Genomic DNA, 15545 nt, shown 5'->3' with positions numbered 1-15545 from the left:
GGCGCCTGTCTCCACCCATCCCTTTCTCTCATTGGCCAGGCCTGGTGGGCGGGTGTGTTTTCATTGGCCGGGGGGCGGTGTCTGTCCCTGGCCAGGGTGGGGGCGGGGCCTCCACCGCGCTGAGCTTGCCCTTGTGTCTGGTGCTCTGTAGAGCTGCCGCCGCTGCTGCCGCCGCTGCCGCCGTCGCCGCCACCGCTGCCACTGCTGCTGCTGCAGCCGAAGCATCCGGCAGCCGCCGCCGCCGCCGCTGCCGCCGCCACCGCCTCTAGCGCCGCTTCCACCTCTAGCGCCGCTTCCACCTCCGCTCCCAGGACCCCGAGACACCCCTAGCGCGAGCGGCGGCTGCTGCTTGCTTGCTCCCCCCCTTCCCCGCCTCTCCCTTTCCGTGACCTACCCACTCCTTGCAACCCTCGTCCGCCCCTTCTTCGACACCCCGGCATCCCTGCACCACCTGCTCGGACAGCCCCGGCGGGTGCTGGGACTTGCTGCGCGCGCGGAGAGGAAGGCAAGCTCCGAACCCGTGCCTGGCAGGCGGACTGTCGCGGCTGCACCACCATCAGGAGGAGGAGGAGAAGAAACTATTTTGCCCACCGAAACCCCATTCTGCGGGTGCTTCGCCGTTGCCGCTTCTGCTGCTGCCGCTCAGCGTCCGCGGGTTCGAACACCGCAGCGGCGAGGACCCTGGGTCCAGAGGGCTCCGCGAGGAAGACACCGGCGGAGCCCCGCACTCTGGTGCTCCGCTCACCAGCATCTCTTTGCACCCCTCGTTCCATTCCAAACCCTCCACAGAAGGGACCATGATTTGGAAACGCAGCGCCGTTCTGCGCTTTTACAGTGTCTGCGGGCTCCTGCTACAAGGTAATCCCCGCCCCGCCGCGGGGAGCATCAACTTCATGCCCATTCCCCATCATCCTCACTCCACCCCATATTTCCACTCTCCCCCTTACAGTCAGTCCCCCAGTCCCCGGCGATTTCCACCCCCTCCCCCTACACCCTGGTGCGGCAGGGGCCAGTGGTAGTTTGCTCCAGCCCCTCGAATCTCTAGCGCTGTCTCAACCCTGCTCTCTCGGCAGTCAGCCCCTTACGGGCACCTTTCGCCTTTTCATTCACCTGAGCTTCCTACATCTCTCACTCTCCATCATCGCCAGCACCGCCCCCCCCCACACACACACACACACTCCCACGCCTTTTGGCTGGCAACTTGTGCCTTCTCTGAACATTCCACCCTCCCACCAACCCCCACCAGCCACCTCCCACGTCACGCTCCTGACCGACCCTCTCCATCTCTTGTCACCTCTTTAACCTCCCCCTTTTCGGGTCCTCTTTCTCTTTCCCCTTCCTCCCACCATCATCATATCCGTGTGCCTTTAAAAAGTGTGTGAGAGCCTGGGAGCGAGCTACCGAGACGGCGAGAACAGCAGCAGCGGCAGCACTGTGTGCATTGCAATAACATCCCCGGGGGAGGGGTGGGGGGAATGTGTTGTGAGACGTGTCATTCACCTAGGAAGAGAGAGGAGACTGTCTGAGGTTAAAAGAGAGAAGGAAGAAAGAAAGAAAAAAAAAAGAGTAAACGGAAAAAGAAAGAATGCATAAATAAACCAAGAAATAAAAAGAGAGGGCCGGGGAAGGGAAGAATTAAAAGACCAAAAGCCACTTTATAAACAAACTGACTTTTTATTATTCAGTCTGTGTGGTTTTCTTTTTCTTTTTTTCTTAAGACAAGAAACATATGCACCCTAGCAGTTACTTTACTGCTAAGGGATTTTCGCTTAGATTCCCTACCTCTCCATCTGCTCTCTGCCGCTTCTTTTCCGTAATTAATATTATCCTTTCACGTGAAATGTAGGAACCCCTGTGACCGCAGCGGAGGGAAACCGCACAAAACACTGTTATTATGCAAATCACTGGGTTTGGATGCAGACTGGCTAGGGAACTGGGGTACACTTTTCCTCAGACCCTCTCTTTTGAAGGAGGGAGGAGGGGGCTGTGTGGAATGGGAGGACGATGCTGATTATGAAATAAATAGAGTAGGAGTGCATAGGAAGAGCACCCTTTGGGTGGTAGTGGAGGCAGAGGCGGCGTGCTAGGGCTGAGTGGGCAGGGGCTGTAAGGCGGAAGATTGTTGCTTTGAAGAGAGTGGTGTAGGGATGTGGCTTGAGTGTGAGATACAGGGAAGATGGATGTGAAATTATGGTCCATATGATATTTTTTAAGCTACGTGACTCTTGATTTCTTGATAAACCTTTGCCCACCTCTAACCCCTCTGTCATCATTTGTGTATTTGTAGGAAAGATAAGTTGATCAAATTTATTCGTCCCTGGGTAAAAGGAATCTGAAAGTAAGACACATAGAACCACAGGCGTGCAAAACCCAATCGGCCTTTGGAGGATTTAAATGAGGTCAATGAACCATCTTTCAGCAAGTTCTTGGAATGCATCCTCTCTCCTAGCCTCCTCCGGTAGACCGGGACCATATATTTTTTATGCATATTTATGAATGTGAAAGAAGGGATAGCGGACAGATTTTTCCTGAATTAACTAACTGAACTTGCAGAGATATTTGTTAGAATAATTTGTGGTAACTTTGTGCATTTTATGTTTGATGTACATTTTAGATATGTCACGTGCCAGAATCCCCGAGAAGGCAGACAGCCTGTTCTTCTTGCTTACGCCGCCTGGTCCCATTTCCCACCGCTTATACCGCCACCCTCATGCAAGTAATCCGGTGGCTGACACATTACTTAGGTTTCTAATCCGTCCGGAAACATCCTCCTAGAGACCCCACTTCACCTCTCAGTAACTTGCATTTCTCAGCTCTTCTGTGTGTGTATGTGTCTGTGTGTGTGTCCGCACACGCCACGCCGAGTGAGGGGAGTGTGATGTGGGGAAATCAGTTAATTTGGTGATTGCGATGAAAATTCGACACCACTGGATGTGTTTTCCCTGCCATTCTGTGTATGTTGGCCCTGGCACGTCACTGAACACACTACTGGGCTGGTGCGAGAAGATTATTTATTATAGAACATGTGGGCAATGGACTGCACTTGGGGGTCGCCTCCTCTCTGCCTTCAACATTTCCCTGTGAATTGTCTATTCAGTGCACTGCAAAATTACTGTCTGCTGGTGCCTTTCTCTCTGTCTCTCTCTCTCAGCCTGAAGGAGGATTTACTCTTTCTCTACCCTGAGAGATTCCATCAGCTGCATTCTTTTTTATTAAGGGCATGGGCCTCTTTTATTAAGTGTGTAAACCAAGTATTGAAACAGCGCTGCCTTTCACAGCAGACTGGGGGAGAGGGGTGAAAAGTATACCAGAGAAAATGTACCACTGCAACCAGCAGCAGGTCCAAATAAATAAATAAATAAGTGTCCTATACAGCAACCAGGGAAAGAGCACCAGCTCAAGGATGTATGTGTACTTCTGAGCATCTTAGATCAGGCCATATTAATACACCAAAAGAGAGAAGAAGATTTAAAGAAAAAAAAAACAACAACTAGAAGCGGGAGGAGGCACAAAGCCCCATTGGACTGTCTTCTCATGTTTATGGCTGCCTCACATTTATCAAACACTGCTCCACAGACACATCACACTTTGTTGATATTGTCAGTTCCTGCTCAAACAAATTGCTCATGCCTTCCTGTCTTGGTCTTGGCTGAAAACATTGCTTCAGGGTCCAGGTTTATGTTTCTCCCACTACTCTACTATTTTATTAGGGCTTGGTTAGATTGTAAAATGAAAGCTTTATTTCCTGGACACAGATTAAATACTTAGCAGGTCTTTCCTTTCTATGCACAGGGAAGGATGGGTGGCGGGGGAACTAGTGAGCAACTGATTTTGGCCGGAGGTAGTCTGCTCTGCCTGTTAGTAGTTATGACTAGGCAAATACTATACGCAGTCTGCCGCTTCTTATTATTAGCGTTATCAACACTATAGTGGTATTTTCACTTAAGTCATACTAATCAATGTATTTATCCTTTGTATTATTATCCCATTTCTTGTGGTATGCATTATTTTAGACAAGAAGACTCATTTGAACACATCTTCCCTGTGGTTTCACTGTGTTTTACCTTGTCAACAATTTTTTTACTTTTCCTGGGAAGCAACCTCAATCTTTTGGCTTGTTAATATGTAGAGTGATAAGCCAGTGGTGAGATTCAAGATAATGATAAAATGAGTTTTTTAAAAAAGGCTTAAATAGTTCTATTCTACAACATCTGCTACTTCATCCTCAATGGGTCTTTAGGAAATGCATAGTTAGATAGAAAATAAACGTTTCTGACCAAAGTATAACTTGGAATGTAGACTACTTAGGTAATAAAATTTGATTCAGTATTAAGCTATACAGCACCCTTTTTTATTTTCCTCCATCATAGACAGAGGGAGAACCTGGGGCAAGGGCAGGGGACACATTAAAGAAATGAATTTCTGTAGAATGAGGAGTGTAAAAGCTTACCACCTGCAACTAAGACCTCTTCTTGGCTACAGAGTAGATCCAGTTCAATTGCTGACCCTCCCTGAAGGTGTATCACTTTCCATGCCTGAGGAGACACTGCAAAGATGGAGACTGTCTTGTTTAATACAGCAAACAATTCTAGAAAGGGCAAAAAGGAAGGAAGGGCAAATGTAACCACAAAATAGAGACGCATAGATTCTAATTTTGTTGAGAACTTTATTTCCTTTTTAGAGTTAGCCTTACACAAAAACATACCCAACACTAATATTGGGGCTTTAGGGGTTTTGTGTGTGTGTGTGTGTGTGTGTGTGTGTGTGTGTTGCTATGGGAAGTTCTAGTAAATAATTTGTTATACTTAGAAAGAAAGATCTTCAAGTTAAAGGTCTGTTGGACATACATATTACTTGCCTCAGTGTGTCATGCACCTCCCCTTACATTTTTAGAGAACACATTGTAATGCAAAATACATTTATATATACTTAATAAAATATTGACAACTTAATACTTCCGAAAAATAAGTCTCTCCCACTCTTTTCCCTCTACATCTAGTAGCCTTAGCCATGTTGAGCTCATTTCTTATGCTGAATGCAGTTCCTAAGATACAGCTCACTCCTCCCTTTTTTTGATCAACAGCTAAAACTTTGAAAAGTAGACTTTGTACACAAGAGTCAATGACTATGACTTAAACAGCAAACACCAGACAGTAATTATGATAATCTCTCTGCAAATATGAGGAGTTCTTAGACTAATTTAGTATCAAGATGTGGAAGCTTACTTCATTGTCTTTTCCCCTATTTCTACAGCTAGTAGAATTCTGGGAACATAATTTGACAAAGGTAAGCATCAACTGAGATGGCCTCTTCCTCCTTTTTCCACCAGAATATCAAATATGTGAAAAATATTTGCCCCACATTTAAATAGTGAGATAGTCATTTTTCTTAAAGAAAAACTTACTTAAATCACTTAAACAGCAAATGGATGTGCAAAAATGTTGGAAGACATCCTAAGCATGCATTTTAAAGTGGCCTGAAATCAACATCAAGTGATAATCAATTTTCTTTTTAAAAAAGAGGGTCTATGGGGTAAAAAATGGTTGAGACAAGTAAAATTTATCTATTATGAAGTATTTGAGGGTACATTAATAATATAACATAGGTGTTTCATATTATTGTTTTATTTGATCGTGCTGACATGCATTCTATGAGATTTATTGATAGAGACTCCTTGTTTTAATAGACTTCATTAAACTTCCTTGGCAAAATCGCCCATTGTGTGGCAGCTAGCTGAGTAGGTTGAGGAGGCAGTGAGAAGGGAAATTACAAATCAAGGAAGTGGAAATCACAAACTGAAGTCAGAAGTCCGTTGTGGAATTGTCAGATACAGGTTTGTTTACCCTCTTAAAACAGCTCTCTTGCCTGTTTTTTATTAAACTTAAGCTTCCTGAGGGCAAGCCCTGAGCTTTACTTATCCGTGCAATCTTCTTATTCTCAGTTTAGTAAATGCGTAATAGTTTTGAGTTGAATAATAGGTATGTCCTAATTAGTCATGATGGAGTTAAATGGTCCCTTCTCCTCATAATATATCAGCACTCATACTTTACTAAATAATATATGAATTAATTTTAACATTTTATAGGTCGTATTGGTTTAGAAAAGTTTTCCTATAAAAAATTATCATAGCAATAGCTGTTGATATACATCTTTAGATGAATACAGTTTGATCAGCTGTTCTTTGACATGAGCTTTCCCTACCCATATTTTTTTTCTTTTCCAGAAGTAAAAATCACAAATATTTTGCATAAGATTACAAACTCAAGTCATGAAAAAAAAATAAATAAAGGGCATGATTTAAATTTACTGATTTAACCTAAAATATTTAAAAGGACAAGTTCATTGCCAACATTTTATTTGAAAATGTCAAGCATTTTTGGAGTGCAGCTCTGTAGTATCAAAAAAAGACATCTTCTGCAAATTCCTTGCGTAAAGAGGTGGGTGAAGATTAACCTAGAGCTGTGGCAGCTGAAGCCCCCTGCTGTGTGATGTTGCAAATGGCATCTCAGGCCTAATGTGCTCTGCAGCCGCAGGCGAACACTTAGGAAAGCAGTCATGTGGCATGAGTGAAATGGGAAGTCTTTTCATATTTCATAGCTTGTAGTGGACATGAACCATCCTTCAGCTTTTCATAACTAGAAATAATTCAGAGAGTATTTCTAATCACGTGAGGTCATGGCAAAGCAAAAGAGAATACATATTTTGCTTAAAGATGAATGTAGTAAAAAAATCCTAATAAAATTATCAACATTTTCATCAAATGAATGGTACAAACTTGCAACTATCTTGCAGACTATCAGGACCATGGGTCAGTTTAATGAAAATAATAACAAAGTTAAAATAGGATTCTTATGCAGTTATTTTCATGTTTTGGACCTAATCAATGTTGAGCTGGCAAATACTCTGTTATCCTCCTCTTCCTTTAGTGAGTAAGGACTCAGTCCCTTGGTTTTTTCCTTATTACAGCACTTCCTGTTTTTCGAGAATGCAGTAGGTTTAAAAGAAATAGGAATTAATTGTTCAATGTTTGTTCACACAGTTTATTTAGTGCCATAAATTGGAATTTGTGTTAACGTCAAACTAGTAGAGAATATTTCCCTTCTGTCTGAACAATTTTATTTATCACACAGGCAAAATCATCAAATATGTTCCTTAATAAATGTAAGAGCTGTGGACCTTATGGGCAACCTATCATGGAAGCCTATCAGATAACAGTAACTAAAGTAGCATTTTTTATTTTGATTCCATTTGCTACAAAACAAAGTAATTGAACATATTATGCATATTGATTTTTATTCTAGAAATGAGGCCAGTTGGTCCTGTTTATGTGTTCAGTAGGTTTCTTTAAACAGATATGGAATTGTTTTTATCTTAGTAATATGTAATATAGATAAAAATTAGGAAAGTAAATATTCTGCTTAATTAGGCATGAGTTAAATATTAATGCCCAAATCAAAGATGTAATTACTGAGAAAGGAAATATTCCTCAATCATTTATCTATATATATGCACATACAAGCCTAAAATTTACAGTTATTTTTAACTGTAAAGATGTTTGAAGGACGTGCTTATAATTTTGTACATAATTAGAGCTTGGGGCTCTCAGGGATGAAGTGTGAGGAAAAAGGAAAAGTTTATTTTGTTTGCACTTATTATTTTCTTTTACCCTTTTTATGAAGGTTAAAAAAGGTATTATTTGAATACATTTTCTTAGGCTGCAGCAATGATTAACTTTTCCACTTAAAAACACATACACGCAAGGTTTACAGTTTCTGAATTTGCAATAGAGCTGAGCATTTATTCTGGATCTTCTTTTGTGCTTATAAAACTGAGTGATGAGAACCTACTGCTACCTGAATAGAGACAGGGCTGAGGTTGTAAGGAGACCTGCCATGGAGAGAGCCAGCCATTAATTATTCACATTCTATTTTAGAGGTCTTTGAAGTAAATATTAAGACAGTCATTATTCAACACTGGGGATAACTCTTTCTGAGTCAGCAAATAGTTTCCACTTGAATATTTAAATTATCTTTCAGCCATTTGAATGCTGAAGGGGAAGCCCCTGTTTAGTCACAGTTAAGCAGTTATTCTGGGGGCTAGATACTGACGTCATCAAGGATGTTTAGAACACAAAAATAAGCATTCATTTGTTTTGAAGAACAAAAAATCTTAAAGCTAAGTGTGATCAAATAGTGTAAATAATTTCACATAAGCATACAAAAGTCCATTTATAGGTTAAATTGACCCCCTCTAATAATTTTATAGATTTGATGATGGCTTAGTTACAGTGACAGTGCATTGTTTATCTAAAATCATCTTTGGGAACAGAGTGAGAAAGCACCTTTCCTGACAAGGATGTGCTGCCAACTGCTAAGTGTATAACTGTTATATTGATTCAGTATAATTTATAAAACCAATTAATTTGTTCTTGTAAAGAAATATTTTTAGCTTCTTTGCTAAAATTGTTTGCATTTAAAGATACAAGTGCCTCCCATAATGCTTACTTAAACATCAAAGCCTAAAATTTATGGTGCATAAAATATGTTTCTACTTTCATAATAGATTCATATTTTACGTTAGCTTGTCCTATATCCCTGCTGGAGAAAATGTCCCTGACATATATACCTTCCATTCCTTCTCATACTTTATATGTCCTCTGCTTTCAATTTTAAGTAGTAGACTTAGGCTGAAATGAGGGATGATTAGAATATTTGTATTTAAAAGCAAATAAAATGCACAATAAGCTTCTGATTTGTCATTCCTTTATTGCAATCTATTTTATGGTCTGATATCTGAATAGTAACTCAGCTTCCTTTATATTCTCTAGGAATATAATATCCCCCCACTCCACACCGTTCTACGCACCTGAAAGACCCATTAAAAGACATTAATGGGGGCTGGTTTATTGAAGGGAGTTTTGATAAACCTATGTACTGAATATGTCCAGATTGGGTGTTTTTTCTTTCAACTTCCAAGGCTTGTACCCCAGTGTTTTAGCAAGGATAAAACACGTACAGTGTGCATTTAGTTGTTTTCGTTATTGTTATCATTGCATTTCGTGAGAGTTCAACCTTCTTAGTCTCATAATAAAAATGGCAAAAAGAGGAGGGAAGGAATGTGAGTCAGCCAGCCAAACACACAGAAACGCCTGGCAAAGCTGACTAAATTAGCATATGCTAGGCTGTGTATTTCCCTCTGTTGTTACATAACTCTTTTCTAATAGGAAATCACTTCTACTTAACCCTTTCAGGAGATTTGGAATTCTCCCACCGTTATCCTTTTATTTTGCTTCATTTATTTTCTCAAGAATTGTGTAAATCATCTATTGAAGGGCTTTTATGCCAAATTCTTTTTTTTTTTTCCCCTTCAGTCTTTCTGTATACAAATGTTCCATTCTGTGCCCAACTTCAGGATTCAGGAATCAACTTTTCTATAGCTTTCACTGAGAGGATCTAATTAGCATTTTAGGCTCTCTTTACTCATGTGCAGCTTTCTTTAGAGAATGTATTAGTTCTATGAGTTTCCCCTAAGGATTCATAATACTCTAGTTTGTTACATGTACTGTGATATTCAGTGTGCCTTATTTATGCACGTGTCCTCATTTCAAAGCCTTTTCAGGGATCATGTGGATAGAACAAGGGGTCTGGCTGTAAGTTCACTGTCATGTATTAATGTGTAGGTGGTATTCAGAGAAGGATGTTTCTGAAGGCAATTATATATCTATGACTCCAGTATAGCAAGCAGTTACTCACATTCTACACTTACTAGTTACCCTGCCAAGGCAGAATGAAATTCACCATTGTGATGCAGAATACAGTATCTGTTATTTCTAAATAGTTCTTTGCTCTGGGAATGAAATAAAATAATGAGTGAAAATGTGTGTCCCCTGTCCTGAATAGGGATTGTCCCTTTCACTCTCCCAAAGAAAAAGAAGAATCAGAAATTGTTCCTGAATCAATACTCTATTCCCTAACTAGCCCATTAACACATTTTGCTATGGTGGGATCTTGAAATTATGCTGGTTATTATTTGAGGCTATAGATTTTTAGATAGTATTAATTGCCTGCAATCTACATGGGCTGCTAAATGTCAGTACATTGCCAAATTTAAAACATTATATTTTCAGTTTTTGATTTGGATGCAATGTGGACAACTGTGCAAATATATAGGAATATTGAACGAGAGAGAGAGAAAGAAAGGGAGAAAGAAACACTTTTTTTTTTTAAAGAGACTATATTTGTGGAGGGATAGTTGCAAATAATTTGCTCATTTTAGTACGTCACCATTTATAAAAAGGATATTTTCCTACATTACATGAGTTTGAGAGTATACTTATATTAATTGTACCCCTTGACTTACTTGTATTCCTGGGTTATATATCATCAAAAAATTTGAGTTTAATTTGTAAATACAACTGTTCTTTCTTTTTCTATGACTATTGCAGTAAAAAGCATTTTATAAGTTGATATACTGACACTTTTAACGAATTTTTGTTTCATTATTTTACACAACTGCATGATTTTCCAAGCCATATTATTATTAATGGTAGCTAAAAAAATGCTAATGTCCAGGAACCGTGAGATTTTTTTATGAGAAATTTTGACCAGAATCTGATGTGGTTTTTTTAGTAGACAAAAGAGTGCCATCTGCCCTTTATTGATTATTTTAAGCATTTATGTTTTCTTAGTTTATGAGAGAACTAAGCATTTTATTTTGTCTATGTTATGATCTATATAACCCCTACATATATTTTTATTATAGCATTTTGAATGTTAGGTATTTATCTGTCTGTCTCCTCTAGTGGACTATAAGCCCCTAGAGTGCAGGGTCTTAGTCTTCATTTTATTTCAACTGCCTAATAAAATGTCTATTTTTTAATGTTTTCATTCCACTGATTGATTAGTTCTCTTCCAATCCATTTAATCATGATGCATCTCTTTAATTGGATCCAAATAATATTTAAGTATTTATAATTGCCAAAATGCCAATACAGTATTCCATATAGAATAAATATTTGCAATCAATTTTCATCTGTATGTAAAGTACAGGGAGAAGACAAAAATGAACACTAAGAAATATGATTCTAAATAATGACATACTTCACAAAAAATGTAGAATCACTCCTTTCAGTTAAGGTAGTCAGTTCAAATTTGCCCTGAAAACATTTGTCTCATAGCTTTGAACCTCCCTGATTTCTCTGGGCATTGTAACCCTTTGTCTTTTTTTATGTATCCCTGGCCCCAAAAATATTCCTGATGATGACTTTGGATAAACATGAAGTCAAATCATCTTACTGTTCTATTTAGAGTAGCTGGTATTTCTGGATAAATGTATAAACAAAGAGGAATTACAAACTGACCTTGATCTGCCAGATTATCAGTGAGGACTGACCTGCTTTTGTTATTGCCAAGCTGTAGAGCAGAGGTGCTCTGAGTAGTCCTTGAAGTACAGATTCAGGGTATATTCTTCTCAGTTTAACTTGGGGAGTTTCCATTTGTTTTATTTAAAAGGGCTTTTAAAGAAAATTCTATATATATATATATATATATATATATATATATATATATTTAATGCTAAGTCATACTTCTACAATTGACGACACACATTTGCTATGGTTGAATTTGATTTAGTTTTCTTTTTGCATTTGGGAAGACAGTGGGAGGTAGAATGGGAATATTAACTACTTTTTGAAGAGAATTTAAATATAGTTACTGGGAGTTGAACTCCAACAGTGAAAAGACTTTCTACAATTTGTAGTGACTCTATTTCCACATAAAGTGTTTTAAGAATACTTTTCCTAAAATGTCCCAGAGAAATGTAGTTTTTCTTAAAAGTTATATAGTTTTTCTTCAAATTTAAAAAATTCATTTCCCAATTGTCTTTCAGATTTTTGACCGTTTCATGACTCTTGGCATTTGAGAGGATATTATTAAGTAGGCTAAGTTAAGATTTACTTGAAGCCAAATCACTGTATCATCCTCCTGCTAGAAATACACATTCAGTTAACAGATATTCAAAGTAGATTAAACTATCTCAATTTATTGAGGGTTATTGTCACTTTATGAAGTTAATATTAGAATTATATTCCCCCATAGCTTCTGTTAGTACCGAAAATCTTGCTTTATGTGAAGATGTGAGTGTCAGTATGATGCAACAGCCAGGTAAGAATAATCTCATCTATAACGTGGCTTTTGTTTAGCCCCAGCTGATTCACTTTCCAGATCCTAGTGAAAAAAAGGGAAGATAGGGCTTCCCTGGTGGCGCAGTGGTTGAGAGTCCGCCTGCCGATGCAGGGGACACGGGTTCGTGTCCCGGTCTGGGAAGATCCCACATGCCGCGGAGCGGCTGGGCCCATGAGCCATGGCGGCTGAGCCTGCGCGTCCAGAGCCTGTGCTGCGCAACGGGAGAGGCCACAACAGTGAGAGGCCCGCGTACCGCAAAAAAAAAAAAAAAAAAAAAAAAAAAAGGAAGATAGTTTGGGAATCAATTTTGTTGACGATATCTCTGTTCTGATGAAAAATTATTTTAATATGTTACTGAATTTTATTCATTATATTGAGATATCCTATAAATCTATGGTTAGAAGTGACATATTTAAAATTTTTTATGTGTAATCATATAGTATATGAAACACTGGAAATGTGTGGAAGAATCACACCTTTATATTTCTCAACATTTTGGTCATAATGGACTACTCAGAAATTGAATTTTCAGTTTGATATGAGAAGGAAGTACCTTTATCTATTACTTTAAATGCTAAAGCATTTCAGACCTCATTCTTGTTGAAAGTTGCCAAATTAAGAACAACATCCATAATATTCACCAAAAATATATTGTACTAAGTGCATTGTCTTTATAAAAAGATTTGATGGTAACTAACATGAAAAAGAAGTGTGTTTGATAATATTTATGAATATATTTTTAAAGGTCAAGAAACATTTATAAAGGATAGTTTCATGTCCACTGGCTTGCTTTATACTTATATATGTGTGTGTGTGTGTGTGTGTATATATATATATATATATATATATATATATATATATATATATAGCATAGAAATGCTGTGGGTGAGGTAAGACTAATGGTGTTGTGAACTTCAATTCTCCATATCCTTTCACTTCTGTGGGATAGCTAAGTTAAAGATATTGGTAGAGATAATTTCATAGTTTTTTAGAGGTCTGATAGAGGTCATTAAAGTCCGATTTACTTTAAATTTTTGTTTTGCTTTACCCAATTTTATTGACTGTACAGATACAGACTACCAACAAAGCAGAACAGATTATCTTTGAAGGATGTGACAGCATAAAAGTACATTTTATAATACAACAACAATGTTTGACAGATGGGTATGGACAGGTTGGGAAGACTGATCATCTTTTTATCATTTAATAATGGTCTTACTATAAGATAGCAGTAAACATGTTCAGGCATTAGAAATACATCCTCCTGAGAGCTTCTCATCATCTTAGTGTACACAGATGGAGAATGGGAGTGACTTGGTGATAGAGGAAGAGGCAATAATGGATACCCATGATCCTTGAGTAGAATACAAGGAACTGCCATGTCAAAATACAGTTAGTGTGGGAGTGGTAGTGAGGTTGACCTGCTGAATGTCTTTTATTTTGTAGTGAGAGTTCTCTATTCTATAGAGGGAGGAGATACCACTGAACTAATTTAGACTTTGATTTTTGGAAGTGCCCTGCAGCATCAAGATGTAACGGTAGGATTCAAGGGACCCAAGCTCTCATCAAAGCCATGCCACTATTTTAGATATGAGTGAGTTACTTCTCTTGCAGCTTAGTTTTTTCATCTGTGAATTGAGAGATTGGAACCACATCCGTTCTTTGGCAATATGTTGTAGAAGGATCTTATGGATGATGGCAAACTGCAGAAATGCTGTTTTTCTTTTCACTTTCCACCTAAAAATCTTTTATAACACAGTCACTATAACAGTAACTGTGTGCCCTTAAATACCTTTTACTAAAATTTAATTTTTTATATCTACTCATGCATTATTCGGTATTTAACATTTTTACACATGTTAAGAGATTGTTATTCTGATACGTGTCTGTATAAATTTCAGAACTTTTTCCCCTCTGTCAATGACTTTTATAAATTAATTTTGTAGCCATCAGCCTGAGTTTGGGTCATACAGTTTTTTCTAATGAAATTACATCCATAGATCAATTCTGAAAATTAGTAAACTGTTGCTCTGTTAGTCATTTTTATTAGGGAGTGGATTGAACTAAGTTTTAATTTTGAGTTCATCTTTGTATTTCTGTGCATTTAATATGTGTGTATGTAAAAACTTCTACAATCATTTTATTTTTCATAGCCATTGATTTTCTTAAACATAACTTATTCATTTATTGATTCATTTTTTGAGAAATATGTACTTGAAGGCAGCATTGTAAATGTTGGATATACAAGTAGACAAGATGGAAATAGTTTCTGCTCTTATGGAACTCACATTCTAGTGACTGAGATACAGAATAAACAAATCAAAATATTACAATGCCTTAATTGTTTTTTCTCTAAAATAAAAATAAAAATTTTATTTTTATGTTAATATCTTTTCCATAGCAACAAAATGTGGATATATCAATGAGGGTATGAAATCACTGATTTAGCAACAATATTATAAACCTCACTGGGCTTTTAACATTTTTATTTAAGGTTGGACTAAAGGGCTCTCATTTCCTCCAGTTGTTTATCATGAAAACATTCTCAGTATGATGCCAGTTTCTTTCTTTATTTTATTAATACAAGTTGAAAGAAGCTGACAAGTGAACAGAAATATTCAAGCCTGTTCTATTCTAACTGATTTGTTCAAGAGGATGATTCATTTAATTTCATAAAGGCTCAGTGGGCCAGAACCGTAGATGACCAGGTCAGCAGAGGGAATGTAGGGGAGAAGAGGTCTGTGAGAAAGATCTATGTAACAAGCAACAATATTTAGTTTTTTAGAGCTGAAGTTCTGCTTGAGCAATTCTGATGTTACCAGCAACAGTCATTTAAAGAGCTGCTGATGCCTCAGGGAAAACATTTTGAAAGTGTCCTATCCAGAAACAGTGTTCCTTGTACTGTGTCATATATATTAAAACGCTGTCCCTTGCTTATATTACAATACATCGTGCCTGATTAAAACCTGTACTTCTGTAATATGGCCTTTTGATAGTGCCGATTAAATGTCGCTCCTGAAATATTTCCTCCTGCTGAATCTCTCTGAATATGATTGAAATATTAATTAGTATGATATGAAATATTAATCACCTGGTAAACAAAACTGGCAAATGGATGAGGATACAATTATTTTTTTAAATAAAGTGAATTTTTTATACAATTATTTTAAATGTTAGAGAGAAAATACAAAATCATACGAACGGGCTGCAAATATTCTTGACGTCTTTATATTACTTCCTTTAATATTTAACTTTGATGACCTCAATATGCAAATGATGTCATATTTCTAAGAGATTATATGGTATTTTTGAATAGTATACCTCACCTGCCAGTGTGATCCCTGGAGTAGGTGATATATACCT

At 38.0% G+C, this 15545-nt stretch overlaps 1 protein-coding gene across 7 annotated transcripts in view; it reads left to right on the top strand.

Annotated features, from left to right (window-relative positions):
* Positions 1-797: 797 nt before the first annotated feature.
* CADM2 (cell adhesion molecule 2) overlaps positions 798-15545 on the top strand; it is a gene marked incomplete at both ends in the record, with an annotated part of 1071386 nt that continues 1056638 nt past the window's right edge. For all 7 annotated transcript variants that reach the window (XM_079704577.1, XM_079704575.1, XM_079704579.1 and 4 more), the window contains one exon: positions 798-858. In XM_079704577.1, the coding sequence (XP_079560703.1) occupies positions 798-858 (61 nt within the window). The remainder of the gene's footprint in view (positions 859-15545) is intronic.

This window comes from Hyperoodon ampullatus, assembly GCF_949752795.1.
Source record: "Hyperoodon ampullatus genome assembly, chromosome: 5".
Classification (NCBI taxonomy): Eukaryota; Metazoa; Chordata; class Mammalia; order Artiodactyla; family Ziphiidae; genus Hyperoodon; species Hyperoodon ampullatus.
Note: the sequence above shows the minus strand (reverse complement) of the source record. Positions and strands in the feature narration are given on the sequence as shown.